Source organism: Protobothrops mucrosquamatus, unplaced genomic scaffold (assembly GCF_001527695.2).
Source record: "Protobothrops mucrosquamatus isolate PMUCROS unplaced genomic scaffold, P.Mucros_1.0 scaffold_177, whole genome shotgun sequence".
Lineage (NCBI taxonomy): Eukaryota > Metazoa > Chordata > Lepidosauria > Squamata > Viperidae > Protobothrops > Protobothrops mucrosquamatus.
Genome location: NW_015386253.1, coordinates 1,131,247 through 1,148,828, shown reverse-complemented (window position 1 = coordinate 1,148,828; position 17,582 = coordinate 1,131,247). Strand labels below are relative to the sequence as shown.

Here is a 17,582-nt window from a genome sequence, read left to right as displayed (position 1 = left end):
AATATTTTGTCTAGTTCTGTCGGTTCTATTTTTATACCCCACTCTTTTTTGTCTTTCCTATATCTTGCTTGTAGTTGGAGGTATGCCCACCATTCTAATTCTATCCCTGCATCTTGAAGATTTTTCCTCGATTTTAATTCTCCTCTCTCGTCTAATATGTTTTTATAAGTTATTACTTTCCCTAACTGGATAAACATTGAGTGTATATACATTTCTAATGTTGAAATCCAATTGGGAACTTGCCTATAATTCTGTTGCCAGATTTTGGTCCATACATCTATTAACGCCCGTCTAATGTAGTACTTCCGGAAGTACTGGTGAACTTTATGTTTCTCATCCCATAACATAGCGTGCCATCCAGTCTGCATGTCATGACCTTCCAATTTTAATAATCTCTGGTTTTCCAATCGAATCCAATCCCGCACCCATAGTAAAATTGTAGATTGATAGTATTTTTCCAGGTCAGGGAGACCAAGACCCCCCTTTCCTTAGCATCCTTTAATAATTTTAATTTAATACTTGCTTTTTTTCCTTGCCAAATGAATTTAAGTATGGATTGGTTGAAATTTCAATAAAATTCCTTTTCTAATTTAATTGGTATACATTGAAATAGAAATAATATTTTAGGTAGTATGTTCATTTTGATTACAGCAGGATGGAATTGATTCTTGCGCCTGGCTGATTCTGATTCCATGCTTTGCCCCATAGGCATGTAAATGAAGCAAACCCTTCCCCTCCAGAGAATAGAAGCTTCCAGGACCATGATCTCTTCTGCAGAGAATTTGTGTTTGAACTCGCATGATATTACAGTACCCAGGAGCTTCCATTGTCGGTGCAAAAAGCTTTTTCAAGCCGATTCTCCTCTCCCTCAAAGAGAAAGAAACCGTGGCAGAGAGGAGACAGATTTTGTAAGGTAAGTAAGTCCGGAGCGGCAGGAAGGGAAGGGGAAGCAGTTGTAGGGAGCGGGGAGAGGAATAGGGTGAATATTGCAGAGCCTCTGTGGTTGGTTGCTCGTAAGGGCGAACGACTGCTGTGGTGCTGCAATAGTTGCAATTTGCTCATAAACACTAGGAGGCACTGATCACATAACCTCGAATAAGCATTAACTTGTAACTCAGGGATTATCTGTATTTTAATCAAAACTCTAATAACATACAGTATATTAGATTGCTAATTTGGCCATACCCATTTTGCCATATGAAAGTTACCTAAATGAACAATGATTATGCATAGCACGTACTGAGAGGGATTAGAAATCAACATTATTCAGGTGGTTGTTTGATTATTTCCAAACCATAATGTCTTTTATACTCTTTGAATAGAGATAGATGCCAGATTTATCTTTTATCATTTAATAAATCTTCAATCTATTTTTGAATTAAATTTTATTTTGGAAAATAATATAAGAACATTCAAATGTCTTTTACTGAAAGAAGCTTTTTTCTTAAATATGTATTCCACTAAATTCTATGTACAATTTTTTTTATTTACTATCATTATAAAAGTGTCCTATCTGGGAACAAATCAGGCAACAAAGTGCTAAGAGATACATATCAGATGTTATAATATTTAGTTTTTATAATAAATAAAACTTTCTCTTTTCCCATCAAGCTCTTGAAAATCATATTTTCATGCTGTGTATCATAACTCATGTCCCTTAGTTCAGATAATGATAATGACTGTAATTTTCTTCCAATATACCCATACCCCAATTCTGTTTGTGACAGACTTACCATCAGGAAACTGATCTGCATCATCATCAAACATAGCCTCTTTTAAAGCTGATTTATTAAAAGAACCAACACTATCAGAATAATTGTATGGATTATAGTCACGTGACCGTGGGGAGGAATGAGGAGGCATAGTGTTAAGTAATGAAGTTTTGTTGTCAAGAGCTGTTCGGCCTGTATCAGTCACACCAGTTCCTGTTCGTAGATCTCCTATTCCAGTCCCACTGCAAATCTAACAAAGACAGATACACATACCCTTAATAAAAATATATAGAGATCATCTGCAGAGCTAGATAACTGTTTCAATACCAGATACTTTCAAAATATTGCCCAAAATTGTTTACAAAAAATTTAAGAAGATTAGTCAGAACAGAATACAGAATAACAGATTGGAAGGGACCTTGGAGGTTTTCTAGTCCAATCCCCTCCTCAGGCAGGAAAAACTATACCATTTCAGACAAATGGTTGTCCAAACTCTTTTTAAAAACTTCCACTGTTGGAGAATTCACAACTTCTGGAGCCAAGTTGTTCCACCGGTTAATTGTTCTAACTGTCAGGAAATTTCTCCTTAGTTCTAGGTTGCATCTCTCTTTGGTTAGTTTCCATCCATTGCTTCTTCTCCTGCCTTCAGGTGCTTTGGAGAATAGCTTGACTCCCTCTTCTTTGTGGCAGCCCCTGAGACATTGGAACACTGCTATCATGTCCCCCCTCGTCCTTCTCTTCATTAAACTAGACATACCCAATTCCAGCAAGTATTCTTTATTTTTTAGCCTCAGTCCCCTAATCATCCTTAATCAAGAAGTCCCTTTAATCAGTTTCCTTAATCAAAAAGATTACGGCATTAGTAAAAGCAAAAGAAACAGAGTTCTAATCAGGTTCATATCAGATGTATATAAGATAGTAAAAGAGAAAAAACCCAGCATATTAGCAGATAAAAAATAGCAGAAATATACAGAAAGAAGCCAAGCAAGTTATTAGTGTTGCTAAAGCATAGTAATAGGAGGAATCTATTAGAAAGTGGATAAAGCCTTTTGTAGATACATAAGTGACAGAAGGAGAAAAAACTGTGCAATCACCAAAATTAAAAATGCAAACAATTCTTACGTTAAGCAAGACCTGGCTATAGCAAACCATTTAAACAAATACTTCTGCTCAGTCTTCTCAGAAGTAGATTCCAGTAACAAAAACAGGTTGGAGGATCATACTAGTCCTAGCTGTGCAGGTTCTTTCCCAGGGTTTTTAGAGATGGAGGCAAGCTCTAAAGCGTAATAGAATAATGGATCAAGACAATATTCATCTCAGAGTTCTAAGGGAACTCTAGCTGTGCTTGTTTGACCTTTAACTAGTTTGTTTAACTAGTCTCTTCTAACAGGTGAAGTGTCCCAACATTGGCAAAAAACTAATATTGTACCCATCCTCAAGAAGGGGAATAGGGAAGAAACTGGAAACTACAGGCCAGTGAGCTTAACAGTTGTAGTTCTCAAAAAAATAAAAAATAAAATAAAATAAAGGATTAACAACATTTAAAAGCACACAATTTGGCTTTACTGAGGGCAGATCATGTCAAACTAATCTGATTAACTTTTTTTTAATTATGTCACAAAAGCTATGTCCACAGAATTTCTCCTTAGTTCTAGGTTGCATCTCTCTTTGGTGACGTTGTGCTGTGGACATACAGTAGCCTATTTGGATTTTAGCAAAGCATTTCATATAGCTCTACATAATGAACTCACAAAAAAGTGGTACAAGCTGGGACTTAACTGCTGGGTGGTTCAGTGGATAAGAGGTTGGCTCAGGGATAGATCCCAGAGTGTGACTGTTAATGGGGCACTGTCTGAACTGAGGGCAGTCACAAGCAGTACACCACAAGGCTCAGTTCTGGCCCTTTTTTCTTCAATGTATTTGAAGAGAATACAAGAGAAGTGATATAACAGAAAAATTGCTAGATAAGGCTTGACTTTTTACTGATAAAATAAAGGTGTGTAATAGAGTTGATATTCCTGGAGACATTTATAACAGAAAATGATTTGGCATTGCTGGAAAATTGTGGAAAATGTGGAAACTGTAGTTCAATGTTTCTAAGATCATGCACTTAGGGAAAAAGAATCCTCTGACAGAGTATTGGAAGTACAGTGTTAGACAGAACAACAGAATAAAAGGATTTAGGTATGCTCACAGCAGATGACTGCAAAAAGAGCAAACAGTAATCACCAGCAAGAAAAAGGAGGTTCTAATCCCGCTATATAGAACTTTAGTCATATCCATTTGGAATATTGTGTGCAGTTCTGAAGACTTCACATAAAAGGATATTGCTAAGATTGAGCAAGTCTTGGGACAGGCAACAAAAATGGTTTAAGGTCTGAGGGACAAAACATATCAGGAAAGATTGGAGGAAAGAATATCTACAGGCTGTAGATCAGAAGGGAAACAAAGGACATAATTGAAACCTTTAAATATATTAAAGGTATGAAGATTCTAGAATGCAGTATTTTTAGTATTAAGCAAAAATCAAGAACATGGAAGTAGAACCTCAAACCAACAGGAGATAAGTTCAAAAGTAAAGTTATAATGTATTATATCACAGAAAGAGCAGTGGAATCTTGGAACCAACTTCCAGAGGAAGTAATGTCTCAGTCACCAATAACTGAGTTTAAACATGCTTGGGATAAAAAAAATGTTCATCATCTGACAAAAATTAAGAAAAAAAAATTCAAAGGACACCCTTGAAGGAGTACTAGGTCTTTTTCTGCCATCAGTTTTCTATGTTTCTAAGATTCATTTAATGTAAATGTGTGTGTGTGTGTGTGTGTGTGTGTGCGCGCACACACACACACTCACTTCTTTTATATCATGATACTGCCAGTAAAGAAACATATAAAGGAATATTTTACTAGCACAAAGTAATTAGCTTCAAAATGAGAACCATTTTTTAAGTCTAGGGCTCTCTTCACTGCTCTTATGTCTCTACCCATTTTTTTAAAATTAGGCTAGTTCCCATTTTCTTTGGTAAGTTTACCTCAAAGAACCTGCAACTTTTGTTTTCTTGCATATGTGCTGAAAAAACAAGCACCCAAGTATATATCATTATGACCTCTAAGTTATTTCTCAATCTAGAGATACTTACTGAATCACCATCTTCTTTTTTTGAATCCCGTTTCATAGGTTCATTCATATCTTCCTGACTGCGGAAGCTAAAATTCTGAATTGCTTCAGTCACTCCACGGAGAGAACTATATATATCTTCTGAATTCATATTTTCAGAATCATAATCAAATGCACTGTTAAACAACAGCAATAAAAATATTGTGAAGCAGTTTTAATTTCAGCAATTGATGGTTCTTTAATGGATATTTCTATGTGTTAATTTGTACAACTTAATAGGAATTTAGATGACTGCTTATATTAGAATAGAATTAATTAGGCTAGAAAGAACATATACATACATATGCCCCTCTTTAAGCTGTGACAAAGCATTGCTAGATTGGAAATTTAGATGAGGAATAGCTATTGTAACAGAGTTTAGGATAGGGTTAATATCAAGTATGGAAGAAAACATTCTGTTGTTCAAAGCAGGGATTTACAAGGGTAACCAGGCAAATAATGAGGCAAATTAATATTTTTCTTTTAACAAGATATTTGAAAGTATTTCTATGAAAGAAAGCGAGAAAAAGAAAGGAACAAAGAAATTTATAAACTATATAAAATTGAACATAAAATTTCAAAAGAATGAATTATGAAATAAGCAGAATAGGAATGTTGTCCAATTGATGTTTTAAATATTCTTTCACTATATTTTTCTTAAACTTGAATTAAATTATTTTACAGTTAATTCAGATTTGTATTTAAATTGGTTGAAAACTTAATGTTATTTAAATAAATCACAAAGCTGAATTAGATGTAAAACTCTGTGAAATGACTGATTCTGCAGAAAAAACAATTTCTGCCATTCTGCCCTCTTCCCTTCAAGAAAAATCCTGTTGGAAACAAATTTATCTTTATTAGTGTTGGGTGAGAGTCAGTGCTGGTTCTAAATTAATATTTGGTATCTTACCTTGGTGATAATGTGTTCTGGGATGTATTGGTTGGTGAAGTGATGGGGCTGGACCAACTAGCTGGTGAGCGTGGAACAGGCCTTGTTAATGGGCTTCCCATGGGCCCCTGTAAAACACACACACTTTTCATGAGTCTTTTGAGCATTGTAAATAATAATAATAATAATAATAGTAGTAGTAGTAGTAGTAGTAGTACTAGAATTAATAGTAATAGTAATAGTAGTTGGAAGGGACCTTGGAGGTCATCTAGTCCAGGGCTTTTCAACCTTTTCACAGATTGTACCACGTTTAGGACATGACAATATTTGAGTACCACCAGTGCTTAGCAAGGTGTCAAAAACTTGATGACTAAAAAAAAAGGGGGGGGGAATTTGGGTTTTACTGATTAGATTCATTTGTTGTTATAGGAATGGCTAGTTTATAATATTATGGAAAAGTAAAAAGTTGAGGTTCAATGTTAATGCTTCCTGCTACTGCAACAGAGGAAGTATGTTCTTTTTCCCTTCTCCCCCTCACCTTTTCCCCCTTTTCCCTCCCCACTGTGTCCTACTAGTTGCTTTTGTATTTTTGTATTTTATTCTATAATCTAATAACATATTACAAACTGTAGAAAAAAAAGTACCAGTTTTAATTCCTTCGGTTCCTTTGCTGAATCCCTTTCCCTTTGCACTGACAAATGTATGATGAATTTATCCATGTTTATTAATATGCACCACTACCAGCTAGCTCAGGGGTCTTCAAACTTGGCACTTTTAAGACTTGTGGACTTCAACTCCCAGAATTCCTCAGCCCTCATGGCTGGTTGAGGAATTCTGGGAGCTGAGATCCACAGGTCTTAAAGTTGCTAAGTTTGTAGACTCCTGAGCTAGCTGGTTTGCCCTTCTGAGCTCTTCCACAGTGTTGTAAGAATGCACCCCCCCCCAATCCCTTCCCTGTACCCTTAAAGACACAGGAATCAAGCGCAAACCAAGAAAATAAAGAAACACAAATTCCGGTTTTTCTCTCTCTTTAAGCTGCCTCAGGTGTGTCACGTGTCATAATGGTGCAATTCTAGACTGAAAGGCTCCGGCAATTGCAAAAAGCTTTAGCTTTAAATTAAGCATCTTTACCTTCAAAGAAAACTTTCTAAAAGCCACAGACAGACTCAATTAAAGAGGGTAAAACTAATTACATTTGTTTAAAGGGATTAAACCTTTCCAGTTGTCTTTTTTCCCCTTCCCCCACCCAAGCCATGTTATTTTATAGCCTCTCCTCTCTCCCCTCCCTTTTCTTCAGTTAACCTCCAGCTCCGAGCTGCTTCTGGAAGCCCAATCAGCTGGAGCCAATCAGCTGGAGTCCTGCCGGCTCCTGCCAATCCCAGACAGTCCTGCAGCTGCAGCTGCCTCTCCCTCAGGCATGGCTTGCTCATTCCCCTCCCCTGCTACACTTGGCTAGCAATCGCGTACCACCTGCCACGTGGCAAAGTACCACAAGTGGTACGCGTACCACCGGTTGAAAAGCCCTGATCTAGTCCAACCCCCTGCTCAGGCAGGAAACCCTGCCTATATCATTTCAAACAAATGGTTGTCCAATCTCTTCTTTAAAACTTCCAGTGTTGGAGCATTCACAACTTCTGGAGGCAGGTTGTTCCACTGATTAATTGTTCTGTCAGAAAATTTGTCCATAGTTCTAGGTTGCTTCTCTCTTTGATTAGTTTTCATCGGTTGCTCCTTGTCCTGCCTTCAGGTGCTTTGGAGAATAGCTTGACTCCCTCTTCTTTGTCTGAGATATTGGAACACTGCTATCATGTCACCCCTACTCCTTCTCTTCATTAAACTAGACATACCCAATTTCAGCAACTGTTCTTTATATGTTTTAGCCTCCGGTCCCCTAATCATCTTTGTTGCTCTTCTCTGTACTCTTTCTAGAGTCTCAACAATTTTCTACATCGTGGTGACCAAAACTGGATGCAGTATTCCAAGTGTGGCCTTACCAAGGCATTGTAAAGTAGTATTAACACTTCACGTGATCTTGATTCTATCCCTCTGTTAATGAAACCTAGCAATGTGTTGGCTTTTTTGGAAGCTGCAGCACACTGCTGGCTCATATTTAAGTGATTGTCCACTAGGACTCTGAGATCTCTCTCACAGTTACTACTATTGAGTAAGGTACCATCTATATCTGTGTATTTGGTTTTTTTGCCTAAATGTAGTACCTTACTTTTTTCATCACTGAATTTCATTTATCCTTATCCTTAAATCTCTAAAGAAGGCTTCATGCATTTTTCTAGAATAAAGATTCTAAGTTAAATAAAGACTCAATGCTCCAATTTGAAAACTAACATATAAAAATAACAATAAAAGAGGGCTAACAAATGCATATATGTGTGTTAATTCAGCATGCTTTAATGCAAATTATCTCTACCTATTGTAAATGATTATAAATATACCTGTCCCCCATTGCCTGTATTCCGGAGGTGACTGTGAAGTAACTTTGTGGCACCATCTTGAAATGTTTTTGGTAAAGCACCCAACAACATTGTAAATTCAGGGGTATTGAGTTCAAAAAGAGAAATCAGCACTGATTGCGCAGCCTAGGAAAATGATAAAATAATTAAGCCAGGCTTGAAAGACAATTGTTGATAATTTCTTAATTATGGAATTGTAAAATATATTCACATTCAATGAAGCTCTTTTTTCTTCTTGGACTTCCAACAAAACATATCTCCTTTATTATGAAATTCTAAAATTATGATGAAATTCTAAAATATAATTACATACAAGTAAACTAATTCTTTCTTCTTCTTCTTGAGTTCTTTATAGTTCAATAAAAGAATGACTAAACTCAGGGAGGGGGTGATCCAAATACATTTTTCTATAAAATGTTACATAAATTCAATCCTTGAATTTGAAATTGCAATAATTTTGAAATCAGCACTTACTGTACTTTTATTTTCAGGATACCTACAGCATTTGGTTAAAATAAATGGGCTGGGTTTCACTGCATACTGGGTGGTACTAAAAAAAGACGTGTGTATTTGTTCTTCAGCTTTTTAGGGAATCAGATACCAGAAACATCTGCAACTTGTGTGAATAACGCCTTCTTCTTATGACATTAGATGGTGTACAGAGCATATAATATGTGTTTTGCTAGCCTGTATTAGCAAAGTGTAGTCCATGTATGATATCCTATACTAGACCATGATGTGAGTGTAATATGTATTAGGTTTGTTAGATTCTAATCTCAACCTTTTTCTGACTTAGCAGAGCCTGGTTGCCATTTAATAGGTTTTGGGAGGTAGACACATACAGGGCAGATGTGCACTAGTCTGGATCTATTCCAGCTACAACCCTTTATTGGAGGTGTGCAGCTGGAATGCAGTGAATTTTCCAGTCAGTGTTCACTCCAGATAACTGCCTGGATTAATTATTGAGACTTTCTTGAGCAAGATTTTGGAAGTGGTTTGCCATTTCCTTCTTCCCATGGCTGAGAGGGAATGAATGGCCCAAAATTACCTAACTCAGTGATGGTGAACCTTTTAGAGACCGAGTGCCCAAACTGCAACCCAAAACCCACTTATTTATCGCTGGGTGCCAGGTGGGCGTGGTCCACTGGGTGGGTATAGCTGTGGTGGTCATGGCAGATTGGATGGGTGTGGCCAAGGTTGGCATGGTCACCTCGATGTTGCTCATGGGGAAGGACGCCTGTGGGGGCTGGGCAGGGTTGGGGGAGATCCAGGGAGTCTCTGGCAGGTGGGGCAGTGGGTAGGAGGCGAGGCAAGGCGTGGCAGGGTGGGGGTGCCATTGTTGCAGGACAAGGCAAGGCAGGGGCTGGGGAGGCTGCTGCCTGACACCATCGGCTCCCGCACAGAGGCCAGCAAGTGTATGGGGGCCAACAGTGTCTGTCAGCAGCCGCAGCCTGCCGGCCCCTCAATCGGCACACTCTGGGGCTCCACAGCCCGCCGCCAGCAGTTCAGAGAAGCCACCTCTGAGCTGGACGGACGGCTGACAGCTGAGGAGGCAATGCAATGGGTCATGCCTAGGAAAAGGAGAGCATGCGAGGCCAGGAGGGATGGGATATGGGGAAGGAAACCAGCCATGCTGGGATGCATCCGGCCACTTGAGACCTCGGCGAGTCAGCAGGCGGCTGGTTGAAGAGGGGCGGTTGCCATTTCCGGGGCATGACATGCGTACCCACAGAGAGGGCTCTGAGTGCCGCCTCTGGCACGTGTGCTATAGGTTCACCACCACTGACCTAGCTGGTGGTCTACCTAAGGCAGGACTACAACTCAGACCTTCCAATTTTTAGCCTGAGGAATGGAAAAGATATATTCACCATGTGGATGTAGACACAGAGTAAGTCAAATTCTGTTATAACAATTGGGAGGTCTCTTGAACACATTAGATACAATAGTACCAAGTGGTCATCCTGCATCCAACAGCCCTTGTAATAATGCCAGTCACAGAAGGTCTATGTATTTAGTTAGTTCCTAGAATATGGCCAGATGAATCAATGAAAAAGGTTAGCAGTGACAAAAGAATGCCCCAACAAGTCATTATTTTTCTGCATTACACTTCTACTTTAACTAGTAACCCAATTCTCCACTGAATAGCTGTGTTTATAGCACAGGTAGAGGTATATATTTCAAGAAGGGAGGCAACTTACATGCACTGCCTCTGAAATTTATTCAGTGATTGAGTTTCCAATCTGGCCAGATATATATATGCTACCAGATTCTGATACTCAATGTACAGCTGAAGAATGCATTATTCTATATATGTTACACCCACTTTTTTGAAAGCCACTATAATACAAAGAATAATGTCTAGAAGTATAGGCAAGATTTTATAACTCTACTTCCAAATGAGGCACCTTCATGTATTATATTTCATGCAATGACAGTATATATATACCCATATTGACTGGATTTTTTTTTCAAATACTCTAAATAAGCAGGTAGCTGGCAAGTGTATTGGCAAATATATTTCCAAATCAGTTTAAATAGAAATTTACATGATTTAAATTCATCTGTTTATGTGACATTAGGTCAAAATTCTGCTTGGTTATTGTCCTTTACAAAAATAAGAAAAGAAAACAACAAACACATGGAGAATTTTTTTCAAAATTATTATGGATAATCAATATCATGTTATTGAAATTAAAAATATTAATGTATAATTCAATACAATAAGAGATAAATGAAAATTCTTAAGAAGTAACTTTGTTCATGTCAACATCATTTGAAATACCTTCCTAACATCTGAACTTTTGGGTTCTGTTGTCCAAGTAATAATTCGAGACACAGCCAGACGAGTTTCACTTGAATTTACAAAATCTCCTGGGTCCATCTGTTGTGCAAGGGTCTCTATGTATTTAAGGATTGCAACTTTTACCTATAAAAATAAAAAAATCAAATATACAGAAAAGTATAATATCTAATGACAAACATATGAGAATTGGAATTATTTTACTTATTTTACTTCACTAGCAATGCTAGTTGATGCTAATAGTAGCAATTCAGAAGTTATTTTTTTTAGAGCAGCAAATCAGTGAATTAGCTGAAAGGATCTTAAGCAAGAATCCATATGTAGTACCAGTAATACCTGTATAATTCAAAAGCCTATTTTGGATTCCAAATGGAAAATAAATAATTAAAATAACTTTAAAGGTTACGCAGGAGAAAGGCAAAAAAATACAGACAATATTTCTACATACTTCCAGGTTTTTTCTAAATGGAAGTTCTTTGGTGCTAATTAATAAGCTACTTTTAAATCTGAATTTCCAATATAATTTAAGGTGTGTAATTGAGAACAGCCTTAGGGTCCTACAGGATATGAAAAACATGGTAGTGCCAAAAATAGATATTCTAGCACCATAAATATATACAAGTCTATAATGATTTTAAATAAGGATGGTGGGTTTTTACATAATTTTAGCAACAGTTTTCACATAGCTGAAAACTGGAATATATCTGGAATAGATACAGAATGGAATTCTTCAGTAAGCTTCTAATCAAATTAAATTAAGTACTTATAAAAATAAGAGACAATTTCTCTTTTGAGTCTGCTTAGTGGACAGAAAAGATTTAATTCCGGTATATACATTCCTTTAAATATTCTGCTAGAATTTTCCAATAATTCCTTTTCCTTTGCATACATATTATGTATGTTTACTTTCTGAGAGACATAGATGGGAAGCCCATTTACAACAATACCAGGACTCAAAATATAATTATCTTTTCCATATCAAACTTATAAATTATTCATATCAATTTCTTACATGACTGTTCTAACAATTTAGTATACTTGCATCAAAAATATATCTTTAAACATAATCTTACTGATAAGACATCATTAGTTCAGTGGAATTCAAACAAGGCAAAATTATTTCTGATAATAACTTTTTGGTAGCTGAGAGCCATCCACTACAGAGAAGTTGTGCCTGGCCTGCAACTACGTAGAATTTATTTATTTAGCGAATGGCATATCATACATGGACTACAATATATATTAACATTTCATCTAGATTAGTAAAACATAATAAAATGTAAAAAGTATTTCTGAGTGCCCTAAATATATCTGAACTCAGAGTAATGAGTAAAACAATCTGAGAAGATTGTTGCCCTTAGGCCTTGTATACAAGTTATCTAGCTTCAAACTGGCTGTAGTTAGAAATAGAATATTGGACTAGATCAGGGGTAGGCAACCTCGGCTCTTTTATGACTCATGTACTTCAACTCCCAGAATTCCTGAGCCAGCTATGCTGACTCAGGAATTCTGGGAGTTGAAGTCCATGAGTCATAAAAGAGCCGAGGTTGCCTACCCCTGGACTAGATGATCAATTCAATTCAGCATGCTATTTTTTAAAGAATAGATATCCCCAGGGCTTTTTTTCTCATAGAACTCCCAGAACGGAGTTCCGGCACCTTTTTTGGAAGGAACCTTGTAGGGTAGGCAAGGCGGGTTGTATGATGTGTGTGAGTTCTGGCATCTTTTTTTTTTTTTTTTTTAAAGAAAAAAAGCATTGCACATTCCATAATAAATATTTGTGTATAATACATCTATGAACAATAATATTGCTAAATGTTATAATGAACACAGAATATTGAGAGTTTATTCTAAAAAATATGCATCTTTGGCACAAATAATCTAATTCCAAAAGCAATGCAGTAGTCCTTACATAAGATAGATGTCCCAAAACCCACTTAAAACCCTCTTTTGAAGTTATTGCTGCTGCAGCACCCACATCGTGATTCACACTTAGGAGTCACAGCAAGAACCCTGCAGCCCCCCCACCGGCCTATCTCCCTCATTCTGCCCTACTGTGTCCCTGCAGGTCTAGGGCCACCTTTATACCCTCATGGTGCACTATCCTTTGAAGATCTCTAAAGCTCTGGTCCTCATATCCCTCGCAAGCCACCCCATCCTTTAGCATCCCTGGGGTATGTGGCTAGAAGCAGCTGCAACGAATTGTGGTTATGCCAAAATGGCAGATGCTTCTGGGATACGGCTGTAGTCTGCTCTGCTCCTCTAATGCAGTCTGTGTAGCACTGCAGAAATCTCTGGAGTTTTGAGCAAAACTGCACAGACCTTGTTAAGATCACTTTATCCCTGGGCCATGTGGCTGCATCCAGAAAGCAGCTGCCATTTTGGAGTAGCCACAATTTCACAAGTCTGGAGCTCTGGAGTTCTTCATAAGATAAGTGCATGATGGGTATTGAGAAGCAGGGAGGAGATGGGTCCAGTGGGGTGGGAAGCAGGCCTAGGTTATGCAGAAAGTCCTGTGGGGGGGAAAGGAAGCCTATGAGGGGAAAGCAGGTCAAAGAGCTATGGGGACCTTGAGGGGCGGGAAATAAAACATGGGGATATCTGGGAGGGGAGGCGTTGGGAGGCAGGCAGGCCTTAATGTGTGCTAGGCATTCTGGGTCTCCCCTAAGGCAATTTAATTTAAGTAACACATATGCAACGTTACTGAGCAGGTTCCATTAGTGTTGTGTATGTAGATTCTTCAGTTAAGCAATCACCATGTCCTATATGACCAGTTTCAATTTAAGTCTCACCAGATAAAGGTAGTTATGTGAAACAGTGCATAAAAGCATGACATAATGTAATAATCCTATCTCTCTGTTGTGAGATCTTAAGGAAAGATAGATTTATACAAATTAGAGACTACCTGATACCTAATGACTGAGAACACTACACAACAAAAGGAAAATACCTTCTTATAGCTGCCAAAAGCAATAAAAAGTGCCATAGGAAAAACTATGCCGTTAAGCAATGCTAACTAAAAAAAAATAATTAACACATCTGCCAAGAATAGCATCAGCATTATCTATCACATAAACACAGAGCACTTTTATAGTTTATTAATGAAAGATTCCTGAAGAGAATTTTGGTCTACATGTAGTTTCTTATATTGAATAGATTCTTAATACTTGCTGTTGACACTATTTTTGTTGCCATCTACACTATTTTTGTTGCTCTCTCCATTTTGTAGTCCATGGAGTCCATGTTCTAATATGAGCATTGTGAAAAATTAGATGGCACTTTACTACTGTTTGCTTACTTTCTGAATATAATATAAATTTTGTTTATTCATAAATACAGAGTTACATATATTTGTTTTGCTTTTACTTTGTAAAAATTAAGTAGTCATTTTTTATATTCATATTTCATTTCATATTGCTTAATTTTATAGCAATATACCAGAGTTTCTTATATTTGGAAGTTTGTGTGCAAATGTAGGAAGCATACCATAGTAATAATGGGAGATTTCAACTATCCAGATATCAACTGGGAGACAAACTCTGCAGCAAACGAGCATGAGATCAAACAGATTCCTAACTAACCTAGCCGACAACTTTGTCATCCAAAAGGTGGAGAAGGAAACTAGACAGAAAGCCATACTGGACTTAATTATAACTAATATAGAAGAAGTGATAGAAGGAGTTGAAGTTGCTGTAACCTTGGGCGAAAGTGACCATGACATACTGGAATTTAATATAATGCAAACACTAGCAACAGAAAACAATCCAACCAGTGTTTTGAACTTCAAAAGAGCTGACTTTAACAAACTCAGAGAGAACCTAGGAAAGATCTCATGGATGAAAATCCTAAAGGGGAAAACAATCCAAGAAGTGTGGGAAACTACAAAATGCGATCATAAAAGCCCAGACCAGCACAATACCACTGAAAAAGAAAAACAAGAAATTCAAGAAGAAACCAACATGTCTGCACAAAGATCTCTCTGACAAACTGAAAGACAAAAAGGACAAATACAAAAAATGGAAAGAGGGCCATATAACTAAGGCTGGCTATCAGTAGACAGCCAGAGCATACAAAGATGAAAGTCAGGAAAGCAAAGACTCAGAATGAACAAAGACTTGCAACATAAATCATGGATAATAAAAAAAGTTTCTTCCAACATATTAACAAGAAAAAAAATCAAGAAAACTGTAGGTCCACTAAAGAGAGAAGTGGCAAGGAAATAACAGGCAACAGGGAGAAAGCAGAGCTGCTTAATTCATACTTTGCATCAGTCTTCACACAAAAAGAAAGTATAGCCCAACATACAAAAAAACCCACTGCAAAAGACAAATTAGAAACAAATTCTATTCTATTCTATTCTATTCTATTCTATTCTATTCTATTCTATTCTATTCTATTCTATTCCTAATTCTAAATGCAAACATATAATGTCCTCACATCTACAATTAGTAACACAAAATTTCAATGATTCACATATATACAACTTACAGTTAAAGGAATTTTTTAATCAGGACAAATCCAACCCATGTGGATCCCCCCATGTTGCTCTCCCCCCCAGTTTTAACAACTTTATTCCTTTATGCTTAAATCTACAGAAAAATCTAAAGATTCACTGTAACAAAATAGTTAACATGAATTTCTATATAGCATTTATAATAAACATTGCATTTTTGCAAATATGATATTTTTGCTTGTAACTTTGATACTGCTGCATCCAGGAGTAAAAAAGTACCATCTTGTAAAAAGCAGTTAATAAACTAAAAACGCTGTGCCAGACAGAGAAAAATGGTGGTTACATATATGCTTGTTATTTTCCCAAATGTCTCAGTTGCTGTATATACACTGTATATATACCCAACTCTGAGGTTTTTCCAACTGATCATCTGCAGGAGAATAGTTTTTGTTTGTTTATATATTTCAACTTTTACATATTTTCAGCTATAGTTCAGTGTCTGAATATGTATCATTAATATCATACAATATTCATTATAAAAGCTTAAAGGCAAATGACTCAAATTTTGAAGATGCAAAAACATTTTACAACCGCAGAAAACTCAGCAAAAAATTCTACTGTGATACTATTCAGTCTTTTAAATGTAGATTGGGAAATTACAAACATAAAATTAGAAGAGATTTGACAGAATGAGCTTGCATAACCAGCTTGGTGTTAGACAGCCATACAATTTTTTAAAACTGTGTTGGACTTTGTGGAGTTTTTATAGGATTCATCGTCAAATGTTTCAGACAACCACATAACACTTGGTATCAAATATACAAGAGCATGCTCAAAATTCCTTGCAAAGGTTAGTAGCAGTATATGGATGCATAAGAATATTTTAATGTAAATTTTACATACAATAGGTTAAAAAAAGGAATAATGCAGAAAAAAAAACCTTGGAACTCCAAAAAGAACGAAGCTGGTCCTGCAGTGCTGGCTTGACTGTCTGAAATTTTATAAAAAAAAAACAACCCCACTAATTGAAAACCAACAACATTGAATGTATAACATGACAAAATTATTATTGAATGGAATGTTACACATAATTGTAAAGCTTTATAATTTTTTACCTTCAGACTTGGTGTTTGGGTCTGATCAACAGTAAACCGCATTAAAATACTGAATTGAAGATCATTTGGAAACGATTCCCTAAGAAATAACAGAATTAAATTTCACTTCATAAAGTATGTTCGGAAACTAGGCCTAAAAAGGGAAATACATGTACTTTGCCTAAGTAAGCAATATTAGTGAGACATAATATAAAAATTATGGGTTTGTAAATAGTGAAAATTTTAAAACTGGACAAAGCATTTCAGTTCATTCTTTTTAAAGGTATATTGTATATAAACATCACCAGAAGTAGACAATATTGGTGAAAGACACTTTTCTATATTCTATGTTGACATATATAGCTGTGATTATTTTATTGTATTATTTATTGTATTGTATTCTAAAGCAGAGGTCCCCAACCTTTTGGGCACCAGGAACCATTCTGTGGAGAGAGGTTTTTCCACAGACCGGAGGGTGCGTGGTTTTGTGTGCTGCCTACATCCCATGGATGGAGTTTTGTTTTTGTGGATTGGTTGCTGGCATGCTGGTATTGGTCCATGGACTGGGGGTTGGGGACCCCTGTTCTAAAGGATGCAAAACTGAAATATAGATGTAGAAAGTTTAAAATGTATGTATTTTTATTCTGACATCAATCTATTACCTTGTCACATCTAAAGCCTTCTGAACTTTGGCTTGCACAGATCCCAACAAATCAGCACCCATTTTTTTCAGAAGTTGGGTCAGAAGCACAAATAGCCAATCTTGTAGATCTTCTTTATGAACTTGGATAAAATCTACTAATGTTTCCAAAAACATGCTGAACACCTGCAGTAGGGGAAAAAAGGGAGGACAAAAGGGAAAAAAAAGAGTAGGGAAGAAAAGGAGTTGATGCTTGCCTGTGTTGAACTCACAAAATAATGTAGTATCACATAGAAGCAGATAGAGGCAATGATACACAGCCAAGCGGGAAAACATTCTCTCCTGTCTTGTCAGAATCTTTGATTCA

The 17,582-nt window shown here is 36.7% G+C and overlaps 1 protein-coding gene across 1 annotated transcript in view; it reads right to left on the bottom strand.

The window, feature by feature from the left end:
• The window catches only part of CLASP2 (cytoplasmic linker associated protein 2), a 163,234-nt gene that overhangs the window by 9,229 nt on the left and 136,423 nt on the right, over positions 1-17,582 (bottom strand). Inside the window, exons 26-32 of the mRNA XM_029285485.1 lie at positions 17,238-17,401; positions 16,597-16,675; positions 11,011-11,154; positions 8,211-8,354; positions 5,782-5,888; positions 4,855-5,008; positions 1,734-1,962 (exon numbers count right to left, since the gene is read on the bottom strand). Of these exons, the coding sequence (XP_029141318.1) occupies positions 1,734-1,962; positions 4,855-5,008; positions 5,782-5,888; positions 8,211-8,354; positions 11,011-11,154; positions 16,597-16,675; positions 17,238-17,401 (1,021 nt within the window). The remainder of the gene's footprint in view (positions 1-1,733; positions 1,963-4,854; positions 5,009-5,781; positions 5,889-8,210; positions 8,355-11,010; positions 11,155-16,596; positions 16,676-17,237; positions 17,402-17,582) is intronic.